General features: G+C 35.0%; 1 protein-coding gene across 2 annotated transcripts in view; it reads left to right on the plus strand.

The window, feature by feature from the left end:
• LOC118199571 (pancreatic triacylglycerol lipase-like) overlaps nt 1-27,524 on the plus strand; it is a 132,970-nt gene that overhangs the window by 71,986 nt on the left and 33,460 nt on the right. Inside the window, exons 2-5 of one of the 2 annotated variants that reach the window (XM_085827635.1) lie at nt 7,382-7,654; nt 9,433-9,668; nt 13,835-14,066; nt 18,784-19,008. In XM_085827635.1, coding sequence (XP_085683761.1) covers nt 7,382-7,654; nt 9,433-9,668; nt 13,835-14,066; nt 18,784-19,008 — 966 coding nt within the window. Of the gene's footprint in view, nt 1-7,366; nt 7,655-9,432; nt 9,669-13,834; nt 14,067-18,783; nt 19,009-27,524 lie in introns of both variants that reach the window. The other variant, XM_085827634.1, reaches the window with a different exon arrangement.

The following is a 27,524-nucleotide window of genomic DNA, read 5'->3' on the forward strand; positions in this document are numbered from 1 at the left end:
GTTTCTCGTGCAGAGAGCAGGACGCAGATGGCTTGGCAATGTTTTTAAGGCTGACGGTGGATTAGTACAGTGGTATGACATGAGTCGCTGTCGTCTTGGGTCGGTTATTATGGCTTCCATATACATCGTTCTCTATTTTATGTATTTCTTGTTAATTTTTCTGTTTGAAGGAAAGCTAAATCATGAATCTTCGAATAGTTTGTTTTGTGATGTAGAGAACATTAAACTTCCCTTCATTTTTTTCAATCCGCTTTAGATGAATATGTAACAACAAATGGCATACGATAGGTTTTCCATCTCCATACCTCATATAAATCTTCATAATTTTAATCAACCCAATTTTGACAAGTATTGGGATGATGGGTTTTTATCCTTATTTCGAATTTGATAACCGCCATTGTAAATACTGATGGAAGAGAGTGAAATAAATTTTATCTGATCAGTTCATTCAACTTTGCCTGTATTGTATTCCAGGTTTTGAGTTAAACCTGGAAGCTGAAGTTATTGCAAATCATAAAGATAAAGATTTTGTAAGCTGAGAACCGGTACAGCAGTTTAAAAGAATTTGTAATGTGTCTTGTGATATCATAGTCCTCAGTTTTTGATGGGAATAATATATAAAAATATATTACATAGAATATACAAAAATTAATAGTTCAATCATCCAGATTTTCATTAGTTTTGACGTCAGTAAAATTGCATAAGTATATTTTTTACCTATTCGTTAAACTAAATTTATGGATAAATACTGTAAAGAATTTCATATTTTGAAGATGGAACCAAATAAATTCAAGTAATAAATAATTTTTTAATTTTTTTTTTTTTTTCGTAAAGGAATGTAAAAATAATTGGGCATACTTTAATTCAAAGAACGTAATAGCGACCACACGGAATCCAGTCTTATTGTATTGTAACAAATTTTTGTTGCCTTATTTGGCCCAGTTTGTATGAGGCATATCCTGGATACGCAGTGATGAAACAAATTTTTTTCGTTTTACTTTCAAGACGCAGTGAAATACCTCGACTCTATGTATGCGGCGAGCCGAAAGTCTTCTAGAGAAGTTGGTGGGGGAAGAGGGATGGGAGACACTCGTCCCCCCCACAGAGCGATCTCCATCAAAATTGGGGGGGGGGCGGAACTGAGCAAAGTCGTACTGTCACCCCTTTAAATCAGGGCTTTTGCCAACGATAGGCACAATCTTGAGCTTGTTTTGATGTTACTGTCAGACAAGTGGGATAAGTCACAACAGCAGAGATAAGAACAACGCCTTTAATTTAAAGGTGACAATTGATAACAAGCTATAAGATTTGATTAAACGGGCTTCCGTTTTTATTCCGGCAAATTCACGTGTGAATTCACTTAAATGAGATTCAAATAAAGTCTGACTAATGTCATCAGATGTATAATGATTTATAACAGAAGAGATCCGCATTTTTCATTCCATCTGAACTCAACTGTAATTTCCAATTAGACAATAATTTTGCAAATACACTCTTTTGCAAAAAAAATCGAAGCACCATGAAGTGGTTGTTTTTGATGAAATTGAATATGCATATAACTCATACACAGATATAATAAAATGATTAAATGTCAAGGTCATACCTGTTCACGGCTCACAATCACGCATTGAGGGTTCAAATTAGTAGTTGGTCGAACCGGCCCTGGACGCAATGCATGCTTGAATTCGTCGACACTAGGAGTAGTAGAGGTTCCTAATGTCATCCTGCAACACATTCTGCCAGGCATTCATCAGTTGTCGCTCTAAATATGCGATATTTTTTGGTGCCCGTATCTGGTGGCCTACCATGCCCCAGACATGCTCGATTAGTGAAAGGTCTGGGGACCTTGCTAGCCAAGGAATAATATCAACCGCAAGGAGACAGTCCAGAGATATACGAGCGGTATGTGGCGTGGCATTATCTTGTTCGAAAATGCCCCAGGATGATGTGCCGTGAAGGTTAATGCAACGGCCGCAGGATGGTATCAGCATATCGTGGAGCTGTTAAAGATGTACGGAAGATGACTAAAGATGACCTGCTGTTATGAGAAATAGCTTTCCACACCATCTCACCAGGGGTTATGGCTGTATGCCTTTGTAAAACAATGGCTAATTGGGACCGTTGGCCCTGTCCTTTCCAGCCACGAACATGGTGGTCATCTGCTTCAAGAGCGAAGCGGGATTCATCGCTGAACCCTATACTATGCCAGTCTGATGGCAGTCATGATGATCGGCTGTGACAACACTCAACGTTGAATAGACGACCCTGCCGATATTGTGAGGTCAAAGGTAACGTTCGAAAGGCTTCTGTGAGCGTAACCCCGCCTCAGGCAAGCGCTGTGAGATGGTGGACGGTACCGCGGGAGATATAAACATGGCTATACTGGTATAGACATGGCAGACCACAGCCTATGCCTACTTCAGTACGCGAACCATCTGTGTAAATTTGCACCACGGGAGGTACAGACGTGGCTGTAGTGCGTTGAATAGTCGACAATGATACCGTTGGATCGGTTTGGGCCTTGCGAACAATTATCCTATCTTGCATTTGTGCTCCTTGGTCTTTCAGAGCCTTCATTTCGTCGGTAATTTCCTTGTAGCAACCTTTGCTGCCAACATCTTTGCACCAGCAGTGTCTGTACGCTGCAAGTGGCGGCCTATTGCTCGGTATGACCACCCAGCTTCACGCAACCCTACAATGCGACCAGTTGTCGCTCTAAATCTGGTGATGTATTTAATTATGGCAAAGCACACTAGGGCTATCTGCTTAAGGGGAGGGAAGCCTTCGTAGAGGCCTTTCTAAGGGAAACTGGCTCGTATACACGTTACACTTGGGGAAAACCACGAAAACACCCATGCAGCCAGCCCGTTCGCGGGATTCGAACCTCGGACCGAACTACCAGTGTTCAGCGACTTTACCGCTCGGCCGCTGGTGGGCCCCCGCTCTAAATCTGAGTCGTTTAGTTGTCTGTAGGTCTTCGATATTGTCGTAATGGCATCTTTAGTAGCTTCTTTACGGAATTACAATGGCAGCAACCAAAAAAAGATAAATTTTCCGCCTCTGTTACTGGTTTTATACTTTGCGAATTGCGCACTAGAAATGCGCGCTATAATTGCAGTTCCTGTTCATTTGTCTTGAAACTTTGATCAGTTGCATGTTCGATCAAGATGTTTTTGCATACCAAATTTCGTCATGATCGCAAAAGTTCTTCTTGGTGCTTCGATTTTTTTTGCAAAAGAGTGTATATAGCATCGGGGGATTCTAAGTATCACATGCATCTCTCTCTCTGGTAATGTTTGAGAATTGCAGAGAAATTTTAATTATATCTTGTATGAAAAAATAGTTATATCTTATAAATGTTTAGTTATTCAAGAGTTTCCAGATTTGTTCATATGTATTAAAAGGAAAAATAACTTACGGTACCACAAAATAGGAATCCAAAATACTGGAAAAAAACATTAAGAAGTTATGATAGCAATCAGTTTCTCTGTATGAAAAACTGAGTCTAATTACACACACGGTTAAAGTGCTAGCATGTTCCTTGGAATATATTTTCTTTCTCTGAAGAGATTTAGCTGTTTGCAGACTTTAATTTTCTGTTTAACACAGCGTAAAGAAACCTTCAGGTATTATATAATGTATCCTTGAATCTATAGAAAGTAATACTAATGGAGATGCTTTAAATTGTATGTTAGAATCATTATGGAAAACAATATTATTGCAATGAAAGAACTGTATTCAGGAAATGTTTTATTTATAATTCTATCGTAGATCTGAAGATCCCCCAGTGTCTAAGGATCTTTATAAGTCTTTAAAATTTTGAAAGTTCGTTAGATGTGATTTTCGGTGGTCGATAGCTTTGCTTATATAGCACTTTTAAGTTTCTCCTTGTTTGAGTAAAATACGAGCCTTTTTCCTTTCGAAGTCCTTCACGAAAGCATTCATCATTTTAGGCAGGTTTTATTTGATTGCTTTAGACATTCTTAATCATAACTAGCCTGACTTGGAATTTATATATCTGCATCTGTTATATGTGGTAGAAGTAGCTAAAAACCGATATATGATTCGTCAGTTTCCATAAGTACGGCTCGTAAGACTGACTTTAGAACCTCTATTGCCTTTATGTTGACATTTATCTGTTTTAACAGCATAAAGCTCTTAACAACTAACCAAGATCAGCAACCGTCCTTAACAGATAGCCAAACAAAAAAACTGAAGATTCTTTAAAAGCCGCAGTTGTTGAACCTTAAACAATTTTATACATTAATTCAAAAATTAAATTTATAAGATTTTGCTATTCTAAAAGCAGACAAAAATAAAAGTTCCTGTTAATTTAAAAAATAATACATGCTAAAAATCATTAAATGAGAAAGTTAAGAATAAAGTTTTTAAAATAAAAGCCAAAAAATAATAAGCACAAAGTAATATTATATTAATAATTATTGCAATTTGATTTTCGACAGACATTTGGCATTTATTTTTGTAGAAGCTAGTTTCTCAAAAGCACAGCATCCACTAGTATTAAAAAAATTTCTACTCTTCTGCAAACGGTTACAGCCGAAAACATCGCGGCAAAAACATCGCTGACGAAAACGTCGCGGAGAAAACAACGCAAGGCGAAAACGTCGTGATACAGAACATCGTGGGAGAACACATCGCAAAGAGAAAACATCGTGATACAAAATATCGTCGTTCGAAATAAAGCGGTTCAAAAAATTTCGCAGTTTAAAAACATCGTCGTCGAAAATATCGTGGTAAAAAATAAAGTATCTACAAATCATCGCATGACGATAACATCGCAGACATGCTTTTTTCAGGCTTTAATAATTGTAAATGGATATTTCCATAATGATTTGTGAGCGCAAAATGGAAAGAAGGATAATCTTTACTTTCATATTTTTTATTAAATAATAAATTTTTGCTGAAAACGTAAGAAGGAAATTTAAGCATAGAAAATTAAGGCAACTTATAGCATTTAATAGAATTTTAAACCACTCAACAGTGGCATTTTTCTCCCGGCTTCGATTTTAACCGGCTACTTACGTATGATTCATAGTGCTACAGTAGCACAGATTTGTGATGTTTGACTAAAAATTATATTAGTGACTTTTCTTAATGATCCACAATGCTTAATGATACTTAATAATGAGTGAAATGATTTGTGCTGCATTTATGATTTCAAAACAGAGATTGTGCGTTTCGTTTATTATCCTTCAGGTAGGGATTTCTTGGTTACGTAGGAATTTTATAGCCTATATCTGCTAGCTATAAAAACAATAAAAAGACATTTCAATTCTTTAGAAGATTTCTCTTTTATCTCTGCAAATATTTCTTAAATAGTTTCTCATACCTTTTGCTTCCCGTCACCGTTATGGTGCTTCATATCCTGATTTGGAATTAAAGATAAGAAGTTTCCAATGGTGATAAAAAATAAAATAATAATAAAAAAAAAACAGCGGACGAATACATCCGATTGACCTTCATTCCCATGATCCTGTTCCTATTTTCATAAATGGGAACGATCGTTTTTCCTTTTACTTCATTTGAAATGATCGGTGATATTTATTTATATTCAGTTACACTCCTTTGTATGTTTTCATCGAAACTGTAATTTATTTTAAATTGCAAATGTGAAATTTAATTAAAATCCTATTATTTAGAAATGGCCGACAAATACTATTTAATGTATGACAAAATGCTATCGACAAATACTGTTTAATGTATGACAAAATGCTAGAGAGAGAGAGAAAGAAAGGGAATGAAATAACAACTAATAGAAAATTTTAAAAGATTTATTTAATAAGGGATCACGAAGTTGTAGTAGGAGAACTAATGAGAATACTGGTTTGTAAAAGAATAATGACAAACGAATGGTCCGCAAAGCTTAAATATAATTCGAGATTGGTTTAATAAACATGATGATGTCAAAATGACCAACAGTAAAATTCTTATTTTTTATCATGATAATAGATTCGCATATCTGTGTGATCCACATTTTATTATTTTCTTTCAAACTTTCATGTATTTTTCCGCGTTCATGTATTTTCTACGATTCATGAATATTTGTGCTGTCCACATTCTAGGAATCTTTTGTTTTTAGCCATAAAATGTTTCAGGGTCCTAGATCAAATTAAACAATGACATGCCTCTTGCATCCCCCCCCCCCGGCAGTCGTTTATTGTACTGGTTCAGATTTGTACCTTTGCAGTCTCGGCACCGGGGGATAAAAACACGAGCAGGGCGTTTCAGAACCCCAAATGAAGGTTATCTTTACGGTTGGACAAGGGGGAGGGATTGATTGTAAGTCTCAAACTAGAGGTATCGGTAGTGGTGCAGCGGATATTTCGTTGTCCACTGAATTCTGTGTAATTCCCCTGCTCCCCCCTCATCGAATTCTGTGTAATTCACGGGGCGGTCCTTGTAGCACTAGTAGAAACATTATTGACAACTAGTCAGTTCTTCAGTCCAATAAGGCCATACCCCGCCATGAGACTGGAGAACCGGGAGTGGTGACCCCACGGTCTGGGTCGAGTGGTGGGTAGGGAGAAACCAGTAAAGTCTGTCACCGGTAAGTGCAGGACTGGCGGCAGTAAGTGATAAATTAAAAAATCTCTCCAAGGTGGTATATTTAAGGCCCGCCAGCGGCCGAGCGGAAAAATTCCTGAACACTGGGTAGGTCTGCGAACGGGCTGGCTGCATGATCGTTTTCATGGTTTTTCCCGTGTGTAACGTGTTAATACGAGCCAGTTTCTATCGGAAAGACCTCCACGAAGGCTTTCTTCTCTTCCGTGCAGTGCCCTAGGGCGAAACACGCAAATAACAATAATCTAAAGGTGGCATATTTGCCTGATTTTCCACCTCTCGCCTAAATGCGAAGGATTCTAGGATGAGGAAGGCTTTTATATCCGAAGTTATGTGACGGTACGCGTAACCTAAACAATACTTGTTACGTTTTCAGCAATGAAATTTAGCTTTTACATTTCAAGTAACTTCATAATAAAGAAGATAATATAAATCATTCACTGTGCACCATATAAATATGATAATATAAATTTAGAAACAATGCTTACAGAATCATAATTACATTTCAATACAAAATTATTTAAGCAGATTAATTGCATTTTATCGCTTGAAAGATATTTTGAAATGATAACTGAATGGCATGCATATACGGAGGTAACTGGGCTTGAAAGTTAATTATGTAAAACTGAATTCATAATAATTCTGAATCTGTATTTATAATGAAGGCTGTTAAATAATAACGTGTTTTCGCGTTCCCAAATCTCATGCAATTTTAATTCACTACTTGTATTTTAGAATTCTTTTATTTCTTCTATTCCTAAATTGATATATTAATATTTTTCAGTCCTGTTTGCTTCAGGAGGAAGTTCTGCTGACTTTAGTACATCTTTTCTCACAACTGCAACAACAACATCAGCGTCCACCATTCACAAAGAACCGCGGCCATCTCTAGATCCAAGCCATGGAACACCTGTGGAAGATGAACCAAGTGATTACGAAGTGTGGTCTGCCATCGTTTCATCGATGGCGCGATGGGAAGAAATGAAGAAAAGAAAAGCGCACAAGTCTCATGTGCATAAGAGGGCAGAAGAAGTTGTTTGCTACAGAGGATTTGGCTGCTTCAGAGATGAAGGTAGGTAGCTAACCGTTTTTTTTCCAATGCTTCCAGTTACGGGTATTAATGCAAAACATTGTTACGAAATGCCCAGCTTAGTTATTTACACTTTTATAATCTTTATAATTTACTATGAGTTATCTGCGTAAACTTCTGCTTCTCAGTTATCTTTCCTTAAGATTTTATCCGATTATAAATATATGTCGCATTTTATATGTTTGTTCACTGCTGGAGAGTAAATTTGAGACACTCAGCATGATATTGAAAAAATATATAGGAAAGACTAAGGAAATGAATAAAAATATAGAAGTTAGTAAGGTAGAATAAAAGTTTTCCAGCGTTTCGCATTAAATTATGTGTGACTGCGCATTCTTGTTTGCCAATAATTTCTCTTCATTTAAAAATCTCATTTCCTTTTGCGTACTAAAGTTTTACATCGCGGAAAAACGTTTTTCTTAATTCTCTGATTATTTTCCCCTAGCAATTTGCTTCGATAGCAATTTGCCTAGAAAAATGAAAAATAAAATTTGAACAAAAGATGCCTACCAGTGGACATGCAGATAAAAGATGCTAAAGACGCTTCACGATTGTAGCCACTCTTCCCTCATTTAACCCTAAGAAAACCGAAGCCTTTGCTAACCTGTATGCTTAAAATATCGAAACACCCATCCCCGTCTATTACCCGTCCCGTCCGTTTCTTCCCCTCCTCCTCCATTAATGCTCAAAGAGGTGTGAATATTTCAGGTGACATCCTTTCTACTTCCTAACAAAGAAGCTTCCATTTACCTTTTAAGACAAGCTGTCTGCAGTAAACTGATACAATGCATTTCAGGAAAGTACACCTGTTATTGCATTCGTTAGGAGAAGGGAAGAAAACAGCATCGCAATTTCGGGCGTTTCGAGCGGTTGTAGTCGTTTGAATAAACAGCCGTCTCGGACGTTTGGGCCTTCAAAGGGTTAAGATAGTAATTTAATGCATAAAAAAAAGAAATGAAAGCCATTTTTTTTTTACCTTGAAGTACATATTATAACATAATAAACTCTGCGAGTTTTAGCCGGGTTCAAATGCCGGCAAATGAGGTGGTTACATGGGCGTGTTCGTGGATTTTTTTTCATGCAGAACGTGAATGAGTTAATTTTGCTTAAAAAGTCCTTCACCAAGGTATCTCTTCCCTTAGGCAAACATACCATGTGTGCTTTCCATAATCAATTAAAGAAATAATCAAAAATTACATAATCAATTAAAGAAAACAGTTTGAGGAAAGATACTTTCAAGGTACCAATACTTTCTTCTTAGCTTGAGTTATAATATCTTAAGTTTTGTACTAATCTTGCCACATCCAAAAGGCACGTGGCTTCGACTGTGACTGTGTAGTTGTAATCCTCATCATGTTCAGTATTTTGCAAAAATAATATTTTGCATTTTATGTGTTACAAAAAAATAACTGCAAACAAGAATATCTTATTTCCTGTTTTAGCATAGATTAATTTTTCGAGATGATATCATTTTAAAAATCACGATATGATCGCATGTGTGGTGGAAGACAGGCCGCATAAAGATATGATATGTTTTGAGATTAAAAAGCTAAAAACTTTTATTTAGCATCTTATTATTAACTGAAAAATGGAAGTGCCCTTCCATTTCTCACTTAGTAAAGAAATTATTGTGAATGAAATTGTAAATAAAATGATAATTTAAATGATATATCTTGTACCTGAATATTCTACAATTTTAAAAATGATATATAAAAAAAAAGTTCATTGCTTATACTTTTGTTCCCTTTTTTTCCCTTCAGGTGCGTTTGATTATCTGGACACGCTTCCCGCTTCCCCAGAAGCCATTGGTACAAAATTTATACTATACACAAATAAAAGCAGAATGAATGGAGAACTCCTATGGTATGATAACAGCTCATCTTTATACTATTCTCATTTCAACGGTAGTAATCCTGTGAAAGTCATCATTCATGGTTTTGGGAGCAGTGGCCGCAAGATGTGGGTTTTACAGATGGCAGAAGCACTTTTGGCACTGGTAAAGTTGATTTATAAAGTTAATATTATTTTTTTTATCAATAGTGGAAATGCTTGAATGTAAATAGAGAAAATAATTGCTTGTCTGTTAGTAATATACTTTCGAGGTCTCTTTTTTGAAATGCTAAAGAGAGAGAGAGACAAGTATTTAAGAATCTGCTGCATAATTTTTTACCAATTTTCGTGATTATAATTTATTTACAGCATATTATGTAATAATGCTGCATGCTTAAGGGTTCGTAATAGATTTAATGCACACATGTCCGATTTTAGGCTGATAAAATTTATTTTATCAAAAGTAGAACTTCAGATGTCTGGAACTTTTCAGAGAACCATTCACACAGGTGTTCACAGTATCACAAAGTACAGTCAGTAATTATACTTCAAACTACTAAGAGCGTTAAACACCAACTCAATGCAAAGCGCATCTAAAGAACAAAGTTAACCCATAGATATCTCAGTACTCTGAACTAACCCTAAACTAACAGTTAACAGCAACAACCGAGGGTAAATGCTCTCTCCAGCCTTATTTAGTTTTTCATCCAGACGCCGAGATATTTCTAGTACTTTCTACTTCTCGAAATTACTGGAAGACGTATAAAGGCCAGATATGGTTCCAGCTAATATAGTGACCAATTAGGTTACATTTATTCAATTATAATACCTATTGCGGACCGTACCCAAATGTCGCCAAATGGTCGCCAAATTTGACTATTTTTAGCAATTTCTCGCCGAATTTGGCGATAAAATTAATTGTTAAAACCATTGTCAGCTTGGCGATATCTCGCCAACTTAGCGAGATAGCTATTTACTCAATGTTAAATAGACTTGCCCTTGTTATCGTATTTTTCCGGCAGAACATCATTCCTCTAGATTTTCATGCTGCGTTAAAAAGAAAAATATAACAATTTACCATATAATTTCACTAAAATTATTCGTATATGTACAAAATTCGTAACAATAATAAATATAAAATGTGTCAAAACTTGATTAATTAAAATCAAGTACAATAACAGTTTCAATTTGGCAGTTATTTTTAGGAAAACGGGTATACATTTTCCTAAAGAATCTGATGTGAGTACCTCCGAATATGAATACGTTACAATAATTCCATTCACATAAGATTATGTCAGGTACATCATCTTCGCAATTTCAAAAAGATTAAAATATTGTTTTCGGTTCTAGCAATTTCACTATTTGAACAAAATAAAATAGCATGGAAAGTAAATGTATGAAGTGAAGTTTTTAATCATTTAAGGGATAACGTGGAAATTAATATCATTAAGTAAAATTCATAAGTTGAGTGAAGTAAATTAGTTTCAAGAAAATCCAAAGTACTAAATTAAGGAGCTTTTCAATATAATTTTATTAATAAGAATTAAAAGATAGTTGTGATTTTCAATAAAAATTAATAATGAAAAATTTATTAATTTTGGATTCTTATATATGTTATTTAATGCAAAACTTGAGAGCTGTCTTACTTTAACCGATGTTTGAACACAGTGAAAAGAACTTTTTTAAGTTTTTAAAAATTCATCAAAAATTCAAATGTGAAAGCGAAATATTTTAAGAACTAACACATAAATTTTCTTCTCAGAAGAACAAATAACTTGAAAGTTAAACATCCGATCAATTTTTGATTTGTATAATTTCGATGCCAATAAGAGGGCAGTTATTTCTTTTAATGGAAGAATACTGAGGTAATAAGCAAAAGCTGTATCACAATAAGATAACAGGAATCTGAGTCAGTAATATTAGCTCTTGCTCAAGACTCAAATAACTGAGTTCTTGAGCAAGAGCTTAAGTTTTCAGAAGACACTGAGTTCATGAAAAATGAAAGAGTAGAAATTAGCCTTTTTACTATAAACGTGTATGCAGTTCACTGTTGGTGTTTGTCGCTATGGTCAAAAGTTTGCCATCGATTTTTAAACTTGTTCCGAATAAGCTATTCAGTTCAAATTTTCCACACACACTGTTTGTGGATGCCAATAAAATGTGATGAAGTGATTTAGATTTTTTTTTAAATTTAATTTTTAAACGGTTTTTCGTACTTATCTTCGTTTATAGCAAAAGAACTAAATATGCCAGAAATTTACTGTTTGCACTATCGAATGGAACGGGGAAAGGTGTTTTAAATGAAATTTATGAGAAATTTTAACGTAACGTCTGTTTTTTTGGCAAAAGTATTGGATTTGCTCGATTATTTGACAGATGTTGGAAATCAAAAACTGATTCTTCATTTTTGAAGAAAGGATTTTTCATTTTTGAAACATGGATTTTTCAACTGAATAATTTGATTAATAATGTGTTATTAAGAAAACAAATTATAAAATAAAAATTAATTTAATTTATAAAATAAACTTTTATAAAAATAAAAAAAGTACAATAATTTATGAACTAAAAGAAAAACAATTATTTATCATATAAGGATAAGAGATTATACAATTCTCTTAAAAAATTATCTACAATTTTACATCATGAATAATAACAACATACGCGTTTAAATAACGAAATCTATTAATCAAATTGCGTTATAAAGTGTATAAATCATTATCTTTAAAAACTTATCAAGGCCGCCTGTTCAGTGATAAATTATTTTTTAGGTCTTTAATTATTTTACGAGCTTTAAATAAAAGGTTATGTAATAAAAAATATTTATTAGTCCAAAAAGCTTTGTTCCTGAAGGACTATTGTTTTCGTTTTGCGATTTTGCGTTGAATCACTATAAATATCCGTTTCACTTTTCAAACTGTTCCCACCAAATGTTACAGTCCTAAATTATGATAAGGAAGAAAGACTGCAAAGTTTATTTTAATTAACATTGCTTATATTAAAATCTTTCCTATATTTCTACTGTTTTGTCTGCTCGTCGGAATATGTAAATGAGAGGAGTTTTAAAAATTAAAAGAATCTAAGTTAAGAGAATAGCGACTGGCAATTCCAGTTGGTCAATCTAAAACTTCCCTATTTGTGTCTGATTTAAGATATATTTTTTCCAATTAAATTTCCTCTTTGCTTTGAATACTAAGTAATAGTTCGCAATATTAGTCAACCCAGGTGCAAAGACATAATTTAACTAGAAAGCTAACACATTACACTAGCATTTAGATATAGCGAAATTGAGTTTAATTTTATGCATTTAATAGACACTTGATAAGTTAAATAAATTTAATTAAGTTAAACAATTATTAGTCCAAAGGGGCTTTGTCCCTGAAGGACTACTGTTTTCGTTTTGCGATTTTTCGTCGAATCACTATAAACGGCGTATCACTTTTCAAATTGTTGCCACCAAATGTTAGAGTCCTGTGTTATATTTGAAGAAATTAAATAATGAAAAATCTGCATAAATGTATGTATATTTCCTGCATTGTGATAAAACAACGGTACCTAGAGCCATCGAATTTTGAATGACCTGATTCTACTGCGAATATGGACATGTGGAAGTCCAAATTTGAAATTTGGAATTTGTTTTATGATCGATATCATATTTTGTAAAAATTAAACGAATTTTTGAGTAACAAACCCAACAATTTGAAAGCGAGCAATGGCAACAATCTACGGGGTTAAAAAAAAAAAAATTTATCTCCAGCGCGCGGAACTGTGTATGGGAAATTCTAAAGATAGGCTCATTTTAAAATTATTTTGTAACATTGCTATTGAACTGAATTTTATGGTTCAAGTGCAAAGAACATGATATTTAATAAATAAAGGTAACACACAAAACATTAAAAAAACGCCCCTTTGGACGTAATTTAAAATCTGAAACCTTTCAGATTTTTTTTATTTTTATTTATTTTATTTATTTGTTTATTTTATTTATTTATTTATTTATTTATATTTTATTTTATTTTATCTTTTGTTTAATAGTGGTATAGAGAGACTGCCATCCTGAATATTTAGAAGCGGAACGTTTTTAAACGTTCTCTTTTCCTTTACATTTTAATAAATCTCAATAAATTTAGTTTTAGTATAAAATATCAAATTTAAAAGTCTTCCAATTTGCCTGATTTTGAATTATTAATTAATGAAAAAGGAGAAGAAAAGCTACTAACACATGGTTAAAACAATTACTATTTTTGTTATTTATTTATTTGTTTATCTATTATTATTACGACAGCTTCTCAAAATTTTTCTCTTGTTTTTTATGTTGCTTTCCATCTTTATCAGGAAGACGTGAACGTAATAGTGGTGGACTGGGAAAAAGGTTCTGCTCTCCCTAACTATGTACAAGCAGCTGCTAATACACAGCTAGTCGGCAAGCAGTTAGCCGCCCTTATCCGAATGATTAACTATGAGAGAGGGCTAACGTATCGGGATTATCACCTCATTGGATTTTCACTAGGGGCACACGTTGCGGGTTTCACGGGCATGGAATGCCCTAACATCAGTCGGATTACAGGTGAGTATTTCAGCTGTTTTTGATGCTTTAGAAGTCCAGCATTTAATTTTTCACAAAATAATCGTCGCAATGGTGCAGATTTTGATGTCTTTCTGTAGTAATCTCACAAGGATTCGTTTAGTTTTACTGACCAGTTATTTTATGCCAATTTACTTTACAGTCTTTCTCGCTTTCCATTTTCCTGCTAAATACAAATTTGTAGTTCGCGTGTATTCAAATAAGGGAAAAAGAGATAGTAGTTGAAGGGAGTTTCAGAGGATAGAATCAGAGCATGTTCAGCCTGCTGAAGGCCACGTTTCCGAATTCATTATCTTGAGAGCAGTATTCTGCGAAGTTGCATTATTCTCGCCATTTGGCTTGTCACGAGGTCTTTATGTCGGAGCGCGTTTCTCTGTCTGTGTATCCGTTGGACTAAGATTCATTTCCTTTGCTTTAAGCCATAAGTGCTGGCTGTTCTGTAAGCACAAGCATGCCTTCTATTTTAAGCTGCTATTTGAGTTAAATAAAAGTGGCTTTTACACCCTTTCTCGGCTTCTGTTTTACATTACATAGTTATAATTCATTTTAGGTCTTAGAGTTCTCGTCTATGCTATCAAAAAAGACAAAACTCCACAACCCGTTACAACTAGTAGCTATTTGTGTAATAGCAATAACAAAAGAGGAAACAATTTTGACTTAATTATAAAATTTGAAATCGATATAAAACTTGTCTTTCGTTTTGAAAATTTAAGACGGGGAGTAAGTTGTAATAAACCTCTTGCAATCACATGAGAAAGTACTGTATTCGGAACAAGCGAATTAAAACTTGTAAATATTTACATTTATTTCCCGGAATTATGAAGGAAAAAAGTTTCTTACAAAAAAAAGGGGGGGGATTTATACTGATTGTTTTTAAATTTGCAACTTAAATATTTTAGAACGCAGTCTGGCAAATAAAAGAAGCGCTTAATGTTATAAAAAATTAATTAAAAAAGTGTAAAACATGAAAAATATTAAAAAGAATATTCTACGTTAAGTACATGAACATATGGCGTTCGATATATCTTTTATTAAGTAAAACCAAACTGCAAATTTCTTAAAATTTATCAGTTGGACATATTACGAACTAATGTTTTCTAGTTTATATCAGCCCTTCGATCGCAGTTTTCTTTGGAGGGGGGAAATAATGAATTTAAATGCTATGTTTGTGAGCCTTAGTGAAATCTTGCTTAACCGAAGTATGGTGTATCTGACATGGAAGAAAATAACATTGAATCAGTGAAATACGAAAGCCATATCCATATTTTAATTTTTTTTTTATCATTTCATTTTTAGAGATAAATATGATGGAAAGAGGTAATCACAGTATATTGTGTGGAAAAACAGCAGATTGTGAAATCTAGGCCCACAGGAGATGATATGGCCCGGGTTCGAATCTAGAGAAGGCGCGGAATGTTTCTGAGTACATACAGGGGTTGGACAAAAATATTGAAACACCTTTAAAAAAACATGTTTCTTTGCTTAATATGGTGTAGGAAACCCGTTGGCATCCAAAACAGCTTGCAGTCTTCTCGGAATGGATAAATACAGTTCCTGTATGTTTGCCAAGGGCATATTATACCATTCTTCCTGCGAAACGGTGGCAAGTTCAGAAAACGATGTTGGCGGTGGATAACGAGAACGCACTTTCCGTTCCAATGTAGACCACAAAAGTTCGATAATATTCAGTTCTGGTGACTGTGGTGGCCAGGGAAGATGGGACAACTCATCCTCGTGCTCAGAAAACCAGTCCTGAACAATGTGAGCTGTGTGAACAGTGGCTTTGTCGTCTTGGAAGACACCATCACCATCGGGGAACAAAGCTTGTACCATGGGATGAACTTGATCGGCCAAAATGTTCACATAAGTCTTGGCAGTCATGTGCCCTGACACAGTTATCATGGGGCTAGCAGAGAACCACGATATGGCCCAAACCATAACAGAACCCCCGCCATGTTTCACTCTTGGCAACAAGCAGTCTGTATTATAGGCTTGAGATGGCGTTCTCCAGACGTAAACTCGGCCAGAAGTGGGAAACAATGTGAAAGAAGACTCGTCAGACCATATTACTCGCTTCCACTGCTCTATAGTCCAGGTTTTATGACTTAAACACCACCTTTTCATGTTACGGGCATTAGCATCACTGATGAGTGGCTTCTCCATTGCAGCACGGCCAGCAATTTCCTGTTTATGAAGCTCCCATCTAATTTTTTTGGTACTCACAGGGTTCGGTAACAGACCATTCATTTCAGCAGTAACTTTTGCAGCTGTGGTCTTCTTATTTTTCGTCACAATTGCCCTTAATGATCGTCTGTCACGATCACTCAGGACACACTTTCGTCCGCGCTGTGATTTAGCAGATGATGTTTTTCCGCTTTTCAAATATGCGGAATAAATCTTCGATACAGTACCTCTTGAAACACTAAACACCTCGGCTACCTTGCTTACGGAAGCATCTACCATACGTGCTCCAACAATTTGCCCACGTTCGAAGTCTGTTAACTCTGACATAATGCAATGAAAACCTCACATAACAGTACTCCGACAACAACTGAACTGTTTAGCACATTTACGAAGTTGTATAGGTGGCGTCAGTAGTCAAAAACGCCAGCGCCACCTACATATTTCGTTAAAATCAATCTTTCTTTTCAAACATGCATTTCACAAGGTGTTTCCACATTTTTGTCCATCCACTGTATCTTTACGGCTTGGGGTAACTCAAAATGTTGGCGACTCGAAAGTCCTGTTAATAGGATAGCTGAAGGGGAAGACCTTCGGATCCGACTGCTGGAGGATTCTCCTTCAAAACGCGGATGGACCTACGCAAATTGTCCATCCACTGTATCTTTACGGTTTGGGGTAACTCAAAATGTTGGCGACTCGAAAGTCCTGTTAATAGGATAGCTGAAGGGGAAGACCTTCGGATCCGACTGCTGGAGGATTCTCCTTCAAAACGCGGATGGACCTACGCAAATTGAAATGGTCACCTTATCAGGTTCAATGTTTCTTCTAACCTTCTTCGGAAACATACAATGACCTGACTAGAACAGAGAGCTTACTAAAGCTATGTTCACTAATTGTAGTAAGTAGACAGGATACAGACGAAGGGTATACAAAACCCTTTATTTTTTCTTTATATACAATGACTTCCGTACTTCGGAATACAATGACCCTCCACTCGGGGTCTAACTTAAAAGATATCAAAATAAAACTAAACTCTAATTTAACTTTAGAATAAGATTGGCCTTATAATAACAGAAAGCGTATGTAGCACAGAGACTGTGAACACTACAATACGTTTAATTTATCAAGAGGATTAAAACCTCTGGCCTGGAAGGCAAAGTAGCAACTGCGTAACTTCTAAGGTAAGCGGCCTGCTTCGAACTCACGGCTTCCTCTCTTCTGCTTGGGAAAAAGGCCACACTTAAATACTTGGCGTTCGCCAGACAACTTTGCATAAACTCCTTCACGCTTATAATTCTGGCCGGAAGTAGAAAATAAGAAGTGATAGTAAAGATTTAAAATAAAATAAACGTTAGTAAAACTTAAGATCCTTACAACCTATAAGTACCCAGGGTTTAAGACAACGACTAGAGCAGACTTTGTCTCTTGGCCACGATAAAATTCGTGGATCTCATCTGATGTTACTGTCAGACAAGTGAGATAAGTCACACCAGAGCAACTTTGTGAGGGAAAAAAGTACCAGCAGTTCCCTACGTTAGTTTTCATAACAGAAATAGTATGTAAATGTTTTAATAATTTTGTTAAAGAGTGTTGTACCTATTTATATTTTTACTAATGGAAAATATATCCCTTGGGTTATACGCAAAAACGTGTTATAGAAACGGCTTCTTTAGTACTACCAAATGAATTTCTGCTGTAAATGCTATTCCGAGGATTTGCTGCAGTGATTTTTTCCCACTTGTATCAAAGTTTTCTTTTCTTGCAACTAAAGTCGTTAAATGGAGATGCATGTAAAAGTTTCTGGCAATCATTTTGTATCGTATGGATGTGATATTCCCTTAATCCTCCCATTTATTATATATTTTATTAATTCTTAATAATTGAAATTTTTGTTTTACTTATTTAAATAAGATATCCTATTGACATGGAATGAAGTCGGATGTATTAAAAATTGAATTTATAAGTAATAAATTAATAAAATGTGTGTCTTTAAGAGTTACGGCATATGTTATATATTTAGCACAGAATTATTTATTTACTTTATGTATTACATTTTAAAATTTTTTAAATATTTTTTGTGATAGTAAATCCTTTTTCGATGTATTAGATTCCAAAATAACTTTTTTAAATTGTAAGTTTTTTAGTCTGTTCTTAATTTAATTTTCCCCATTCATGAATGTATAATTAAGACCTCTTCATAATTAAGGGCAATAATCAAACTGTCATTGCAAAATAGCATTCCCTTCCCCCAAAAAAAGTGTCCGAAGAGACTCTTTAATTGCTTCTGTGACATAGAACGAAATAAGTGTGCTTTTTTTTATTCAAACCCTTTATTATCTCCGTCGTAATTTGATGACATCAATCTTTTTTTTTTATTACTCTTTATTTTATATGCTGCATGTATCATTTCCGAGAAAATAACAATGATGAAGAAGTTTAAATTTAGCTTGAATAATGTACAAGTAGTCCCCCTTCACATGAAAAGTAACACTATTGTTTTTGTATCTGTATTTAGGCCTTGATCCTGCTTCACCCTTGTTTGAAGGATACGATCCAAAAATTCGACTGGATCCGACCGATGCTTCTTTCGTAGACGTTATCCATTCCAATGGTAACAGCTTTCTAAAGGGTGGACTTGGAATGTTCGAACCATCTGGGCATGCGGATTTTTATCCAAATGGAGGAAGAGTCCAGATCGGATGCAACAATGTATTCATAGGAGCAGTAACAGATATTATATGTAAGTTGAATATATTTTTTATCTTTGTTTATTATAAAAACCTCTTAGGAAACTGAAACTGAGAAGTCTATGATTCTGATCATGCGAAATTTGAATAAGATGGTTAACTACTCTACTATCCTTTTCACCAAAAATTATTTGTTCCTATTCAATATATTAATAATGTAACTGGAAGTCTGATGGATTCTGGAAACCGTAATTAGTAATAATCTCCTTTCTCCGCATAAATTAGCGGCCGAGCGGTAAAGTCGCTGAACACTGGTAGTTCGGTCCGAGGTTCGAATCCCGCGAACGGGCTGGCTGCATGGGTGTTTTCGTGGTTTTCCCCATGTGTAACGTGTATACGAGCCAGTTTCCCTTAGAAAGTCCTCCACGAAGGCATCCCTCCCCTTAGGCAGATAGCCCTAGTGTGCTTTGCCATAATTAAATACACCAACACCATGCCTGTCTCCGCATAAATTAAAAATTGTATTCTTCAATAGGCAAAATTTTTAACTTAAAAAAAATTATATTGTTACGTTTTTCTTATGTACGGGTTCGTGGATTTGGAGTGATTAACGACAACACTTGATGAAGAATGGAGACAATTTATTAGCCGGTATTACTCACCACAGCTCCAAAAACACGTTTACGGTCGTCGGAAAACTACGACACACACGCTGAAACAATCAGCAACACAAGCTTTAGGCTATAACGGTAAAGACAGCTTCACGACAAAGCACCAGAGTACAACTCCCGACTCGGTACGGTCGTTCTCGAAATTCAACGTACTTTCGAGACTCTCCACGCTACAACTGGCGATGCACTCGGCGATGGCCTCAACGGTGCACACTCTCGATGCACCCACTCGACAATAGAACTGACGATAAACATCTATAGAGTACCAGATAGTCGATAGACTCGCGATCGACTAACAGACTCTAACGATACACTACAGACTGACGATAAACTCGCTAGACTATGCACTGATTGACTGACTCCGCCTGCAGGCAGGGTTTATATAGATAGCGTTTGGCTTGCGTTCGAGAACATTCTGGGCCAAACCGGTAAGAATTCGTTCCAGAAGGTTCTCCATCCGTCTATGGCATATTGCCAATTTTGTCGCGAAATGTCGCCAAATGGGCGATTTCACGCCAAATCTGGCAACTCTGCATATCCTTGTCATTTTATGGCAACCCTAAATCCCCTTTGCGGGGAAGCTATCTTACCGCAGCTGGGCATTTCCTAACAATATTAACTACTGTATTTTTAGCCCAAAGAGCGTTAGCCCATAATTTTACGTTAAATCATTAAAAGCGCTGAATCACTTTTCAAATAGTTGTCACCAAATGTAATCGTCCTGTATTATATTTAAAGAAAATAGATAATGAACAATTTGCGTGAATGTATATACGTTTCTCGAATTGTTGAAAAACGACGTTAGAACCAGCAAATTTTGAATAACATAATCGTCCACCCTAACATGGGCACCTGGAAGCCTGAATTTGAAATGTGGACTTTGTTTTATTATCTGTTTCACATTTTGTAAAATTTTAACATATTTTTGATTAACAAACTCAACGATTTCAAGCGAGCAATGGCAACACTGAACAGGAAAAAGAAAAAAAAAAAAAAGAACTATCTCCAGCATGCGAGATTATGTATCGGAAATTCTAAAGATGTGCTGTTTTTAAATATTTTGTGATATTGCCGTTGAATTGAATTTTATGTGGTTTAAGTGCGAAGAACATGATATTTAATAAATAAAAGTAACACACAAAACGTTAAAAAAACGCTCCTTTGGGTATGCTATAAAATCTGAACTTTTTTAATGTTTATTTATTTATATATGCGCAATAATACGAACTTAAATTCTTAATAAATAAAAGATAAACACTGTACCAGATAAATGTGATCTTCAAATTTCACGAAAATTATGTTATTGGAGAAAAGTTAGTCTTTGTAGGACTAAGTGTGAAAGGCTTAAAGCTTTATTTAATTATTTTTTATCCTTTCTTTTCTATTTTGTTCAAGATATGGCGCTAGAGATTTTCTCCTTTTTGTAGTGCTTATTTATTTTTAATTCTTCTATTGAAATTACGTATTTCTTGTAAAGTGACATAGAAAATTTTTACTATTTAAAAAAAAAAATAGAAATCTGTAATATATAAAATGACGTTTTGTGTAACTTTGAAGTTAATATTGGTGTACGTTTCGATTTTGAATTGTGACGAAGATATGCTTGTATAAAACTTCTATTTATGTATTTGCTTTACGTCGTGAACAAAGTAACATGTTTGAAAAAATTACTGTTATTAAATTATTGAAGATTAGTCAGAATATGTTAATTTTAAAATTAATACATCATTAAAGTTCTCATGAAAGCTGTTAATAACAACATTTGTTATTAAATCAAAAATTGCGTACTAGTTTGAACGTTAGAAAATTGAAATGCGAAACAAAGTTCAGTGTTGCTTTTTATTAAAAAATGAAAGCCAAACGAAGGCTAAATTTTGTAAGTTATTAATAACATTGTTATTTTAGAATTCTTTTAAATGGAAGAGGAAAAACAGTATTACTTTTCACAGTTTCTTATTTTTCCATTTTCCTTCTTCGTAAGAAAAGAAAACATAAATAAGAAAATGGGAAAAGATGCTATTATTTTCAGTTAGCAATAAAACTTTGTGATCAGAAACACGAAAAATCTTGTTGGAAATTTTTATTTATCTTTAATATACACTCTGTTGCAAAAAAAAATCGAAGCACCATGAAGGAAGTGGTTGTTTTTGATGAAATTGAATATGTGTATAGCTCATACACAGATAATAAAATTATTAAACGTTAAGGTCATAGTACCTGTTCACGGCTCGCAATCACCCACTGAGTGTTCAAATTAGTAGTTGGTCGAACCGCCCCTGGCGGCAATGCATGCTTGAATTCGTCGAGGCAAGAAGTGGTAGAGGTTCCTAATGTCATCCTGCGACACATTCTGCCAGGCATTCAGAAGCTGTCGCTTCAGATCTGCGATATTTTGTGGTGCCCGAATCTGGCGGTCTATTATGTCCCAGACATGCTCGATTGGTGAAAGGTCTGGTGACCTTGCTGGCCAAGAATGAGTATCAACCACACGGAGACAGTCCAGAGATATGCGAGCGGTATGTGGTTTGGCATTATCTTGTAGGAAAATAGCCTCAGGATGATGTGCTATGAAGGGTAATGCAACCGGCCGCAGGATGGTATCAGCATATCGTTGAGCTGTTAAAGATTTACGGAGGATGACTAAAGATTACCTGCTGTCATAAGAAATAGCGCCCCACACCATCACACCAGGAGTTATGGCTGTACGCCTTTGTAAAACAAAGGCTGATTGGGACCACTGGCCCCGTCCTCTCCAGGCACGAACACTGTGGTCATCTGTTTGAAGAGTGAAGCGGGATTCATCGCTGAACACTATACAATGCCAGTCTGATGGCAGCCATGATAATCGGCTGCGACAACACTCCAGACGACTCCACCGATATTGTGGGGTCAAAGGTAAACATCTTAAAGGCATCTGTGAGCATAACCCCGCCTAAGACCAGCGCCGTGAGATGGTGGACGGTACCACGGGAGGTATAGATGTGGCTGTTAGTCGACAATGCTACTGTTGGGCCGGTTCTTGCCTGGTGAACAATCATCCTGTCTTGCCTCGCATCCTTGGCCTCCTTGGCCTTCAAGAGCCTTCATATCGTCGGTAGTTTCCTTGCAAACATTGCTGCCATCATCTTTGCACAGCAGTGTCTGTACGCTGCAGGTGGCGGCCTATTGCTCGGTATGACCACCCAGCTTCACGCAAGCCTACAATGCGAACACGTTCGAAGTCGTTTAGTTGTCTGTAAGGGTCTTCAATATCGTCGTAATGGCATCTTTAGTTGCTTCTTTACGGAATTAGAATGGCAGTAACAAAAAAAGATAAATTTTCCGCCTCTGTTACTGGTTTTATACTTTGCGAATTGCGCACTAGAAATGCGCGCTATGATCGCAATTCCTGTTCATTTGCTTTGAAACTTTGCAATCATTTGCATGTTCGATCAATATGTTTTTGCATACCAAATTTCATCAAGATCGCAAAAGTCCTTATTAGTCCTTGGGTTTTTTTTTTTTTTTTTTTTTGGCAAAAGAGTGTGTAAAAGAAATATAGCTTTGATGGATATCTTTTATATGAAAGATGGAAGAAATATATCTTTTTATTTGAAAGATGAAAGATAATGTATTATTTTTATTTTTATTTAAATATCTTTTATACATATCTTGAAATCTTTTAAAATGCCGTTGTTGTGAAAATAAATCATTTAAAAATCTGGAATTTGCAATGTGAAGTTTTCAGATAATAAATTAATTTTTTAGAACCAAAATATATAAATGTAGAGGAAACAGGCAACTTGTGTAACATTTTTTTTAGATTAGACAGTATCAAAGTACATAAAATCACTAGATGTTAAAAGTTTTATACAAAAATAAATAAATAAATAAAAAGAAAAAAAAAAAAAAAACTGAAAGCCTTCAGATTTTATATTACACCCAAAAAGACGTTTTTTAACGTTTTGTGCATTACCTTTATTTATTAAATATCACGTTCTTCGCACTTAAACTATATAAAATTCAATTCAACAGTAATATCCCAAAATATTTAAAAGCAGCGTATCTTTAGAATTTCCGATACAAAGTCTCGCGCGCTGGAGATAAATTTTTTTTGTTGTTGTTTTGTTGTTTTTTTGTGTTGCCATTGCTCGTTTAGAAATCGTTGAGTTTGTTAATCAAAAAGTTGTTAAAATTTTACAAAATTTGAAATAGATAGTAAAACTAATTCAAAATTCGGGATTCCAAATGCCCATGTTTGCTTGGAAGACTACGTTATTCCAAATTTGATGGCTCTAGGTACCGTTGTTTTTTTCACAGTGCAGGAAACATTCGTGCACTGTGAAAAAAACAATGAAAAAATCATGCAGATTCTTTATTATTTAGTTTTTTTTAAAGTATAATACATGGCGATAATATTTGGTTTATCGGGTTTTTTTTTTTTTAGATATATATTCTTATTTTATATAATATTTGGTTTAACTGTTGCCAAATGTATTTTCATGCCAAATGTATTGTGCAACAGTTTGAAAAGTGAATTCAACGCAGAAAGCGAAACGACGCAAAATGCCGTTTTGAGACTAATGACCCTTCGGTGTCTAATGCCTCTTTGGGCTAATAAAGTTTTTATGTATTTAAAAAGAACGACATAAACTTCTAGATATAGGAGAAACAAGCAACTTTAAACACAGGTAAAAATGTTACTTAAATTTAGCAATCATTTCAAATAATAAGGTCCATTTGTATCGAGAGACTTCTACCAAGGATTGCGTACCATGGAAGGCGCCTGCCATTTAATATGACGCTGGTCTTTCATCAGATGTTGATCAATTCCTCTCTACGGAGAAAGAGCCGATTTAGAAACCAACACTTAAAATTCCATGCAAATTTTCATTTGAAACTTAACTCCAGACTAAGTTCGTCTGCGTTTAAACGTAAAGGCAGACTTAGTTCTGAAAATCAGCGTTCACTGAATATGGATTTCGCCTTCTTTTTATGAAGCAGACACATTTCATATCCTAATTAAAGGCAGGAAATACCATTAAGCCTATCATTCCTTTCCATCTATCTGTGTTGCTTAAAATGACATCTTCCAACCATTAATTTCTTTGAAAGACGTAGACAACAGATATTTTAATCTGGCTATTAATAATAGGATTTGGATGATGTGACATCTAGCTTCCGGCGGATGACGTAATATATTTGAAGACGTAAGGCTTTGTGCTTGAGGAAATTTATCTTCCAACTTCCGTAATTATCATCTTCATTTTTAACCCCTTTTTCAAACCCGTGATATATAGGTTCCCAACGCATGTGAGTTATTGCAAAATTTTAAACTTGTGTGGTAAAACAAATATTTACATACAGCGTATTCATCTTTCTACACGTTAATAAAATTTCCATCATTTACTGATGTGTAAAGTATAAATCTTAAATATACTAGAATATTTGTTAAAAACATACTGTAAACGTAAATGAATTACTTACAGCTTAAATGACATAAGTACAATAAAAGTAAAATAATGAGTTAATTAGTTGAAAGAAAGGTATTAATTTTTCTTTGAAGTTTCTTCAATATGAGGTAAGTTCCAAAGGTAGTAAATATGTAAATCGAATGGGAATATCATTCGAATTCAATTAAATTAATTTGTTAAAGTTAACAATTTGTTAACGTCATGTTAAAGTCAATATCATGTTGACTTAACAATTTGATAAAGTCAACATCATGTTGACTTTCACAAATTGTTTATCTGTGAATGTCTTTCTAGTTCAGCATGTTGCAGAATTTACAGTCTTTTCCTAAAATTAAACCGTAAGCCAGTGATTTGAAACTCAAACTGCATGTGCGGCGAATGCACGATCTGAAAACACCTAATGGGCAAGAATTTTTGTTTTTAACAAAATGAAAATTTTAATTAAATTTTAAATTGCGCTTGCTAAATATTTATCAAAACATACATAAACAACAGTAATAATAATATCGTAAAGTGAAAAAATTCGAATTTATATTTATTTTCTATCTGAAAATACCTTTAATTTAAATTTTTCTATCTGAGTAGTTTGGTGCGTGTAAAATATTGTTATGAAATGTCCAACTGCGGTAAGATATAGTTCGATCGTCTCAAGCGCAACCCTGGTTGGCATTCTGCCAAAACACATAGACTCGCCTAAAAGGGGCGTTATTACTTGCTGCGAAGTGAAAGGTCTTCTCTTCTCCGGAAAGAGCTATGCTGGAGGAAAAGAAAGTCCCCATCCTTCCACCCTATTTTGAGAATAATTCGGTTCGAATGGCGCATGCTTGTTTGCGCTCATTGTCGCGGATGAGGCGGTCGAACTTATACCTTACCCGCAAAGCGGGTTTAGGGTTGCCAGAAAATGATAATGGGCGGCAGGGTTGCCATATCTGATGCAAAATCGCCCATTTGGCGAAAACTTGGGAATATGCCGTAGATGGATGGAGAACCTAAAATGAATTCTTACCGGTTTAAGAATATATAATAATTTACGTGTAGCACTAAGTTTCATGCTATTTTTTTTCCTTCTCACACCGAGCTTCGTTTTATTGGTTACGTTATTTGAATATGGCAATGTACTCGAAGGCTGCCTTCGTGGTAAATTTTCTAAAGGAAACTGGCTCGTATTCACATGGGAAAAATCCGTTCGAACCGAGATTGAACATCCAATATTCGCCAGCCTTAACCATTCGGCCAGTGGAGAAGCTTTCATATTATTTATATTAATAATGATGTCATTTTGTAGAAATTGTTGAAATTGAGATTTAATTTTTCAAACTGATTCGGATTCGTTTTCATAATTTTGAAAGTTATTAACTGGCTAAAATGCTTCCGTCTAAGATTTAATAAGAACCAAAGAAAAGCAACATTCATTTCCCCCCTTTCTGTCCCAGTAAATTGCTTAAGTGTAAAAGTTAAGATTCACGATTAATCCCTTTGCACAAAAGTCTTTGTTTTTCACCAAAGCCTCTGGCAATAAGTTCACTAGTGAAGAATTAAAATATTATGTATTTATACTCAACTAACATATGTAAATTAATTTTAGTGAAATTAATTGAGATTATATTTATATATATATAATATGACATGAAAATCTAAAGAAGCGAAACTTTGCCACAAAAATAAAAATACAAGAGCAAGTCTATTTGACATTGTAAATGGTTGCCTCGCTGAATTGCCGAGGTATCGCCAAGCTAACTATGGTTGTCGCCAAGTTTGGCAAGAAATCGCCAAAATTCTACAAATTTGGTGACCATTTGGCGACATTTAAGTCTGGTCTCTGTATAACTATAATGGCTATTGTAGCTGAATAAATGTAATTGATGGTATATGTAGCGGTAACCGTATTGAAGAATAAAATGACGTCTTCCATATACATGACAAACATTTATTTAAGAAGACGTTGAACAGCAGAGTAGAAACATGATATTACACAGCGCTTAGCACCTCTCGCTTACATGCAATACTCACCATTGACTTTGGCTAACTACACAGAAAAGTGTTACGCAGCAGAGAACTTGCTTACCATGCGCATGCGCTAGGGGAATCGACGGCGGTTCCCAACATACCCCCTTTCGACGTTGATTCTCCTATCCCTGAAAAGTAAAACAAAATACATATTAAACAGTATTCAATCCTACAATTGTACAACAGTTTTGATGTTTAACAGGAGTCAAGGGTTTGGTTAACACATCAGCTCCCATTTCACTGGTAGGTATGTACTGCACATCTAATTCACCGCGTTCATATACTTCAGGCATAAAATGATGGCGAATGTCTATGTGCTTTGTACGGGAGTGAAACACTGAGTTCTTCGTAATTTTCTGAGCTCCTTGATTGTCGCAGTATATTGTTGTTGGGTGTTCTATGTTGTAACCCAGCTCCTTCAGGAAACGACGTAGGTAG

Source organism: Stegodyphus dumicola, chromosome 12, assembly GCF_044657685.1.
Source record: "Stegodyphus dumicola isolate Sdum_Otavi_A_Nest chromosome 12, ASM4465768v1".
Lineage (NCBI taxonomy): Eukaryota > Metazoa > Arthropoda > Arachnida > Araneae > Eresidae > Stegodyphus > Stegodyphus dumicola.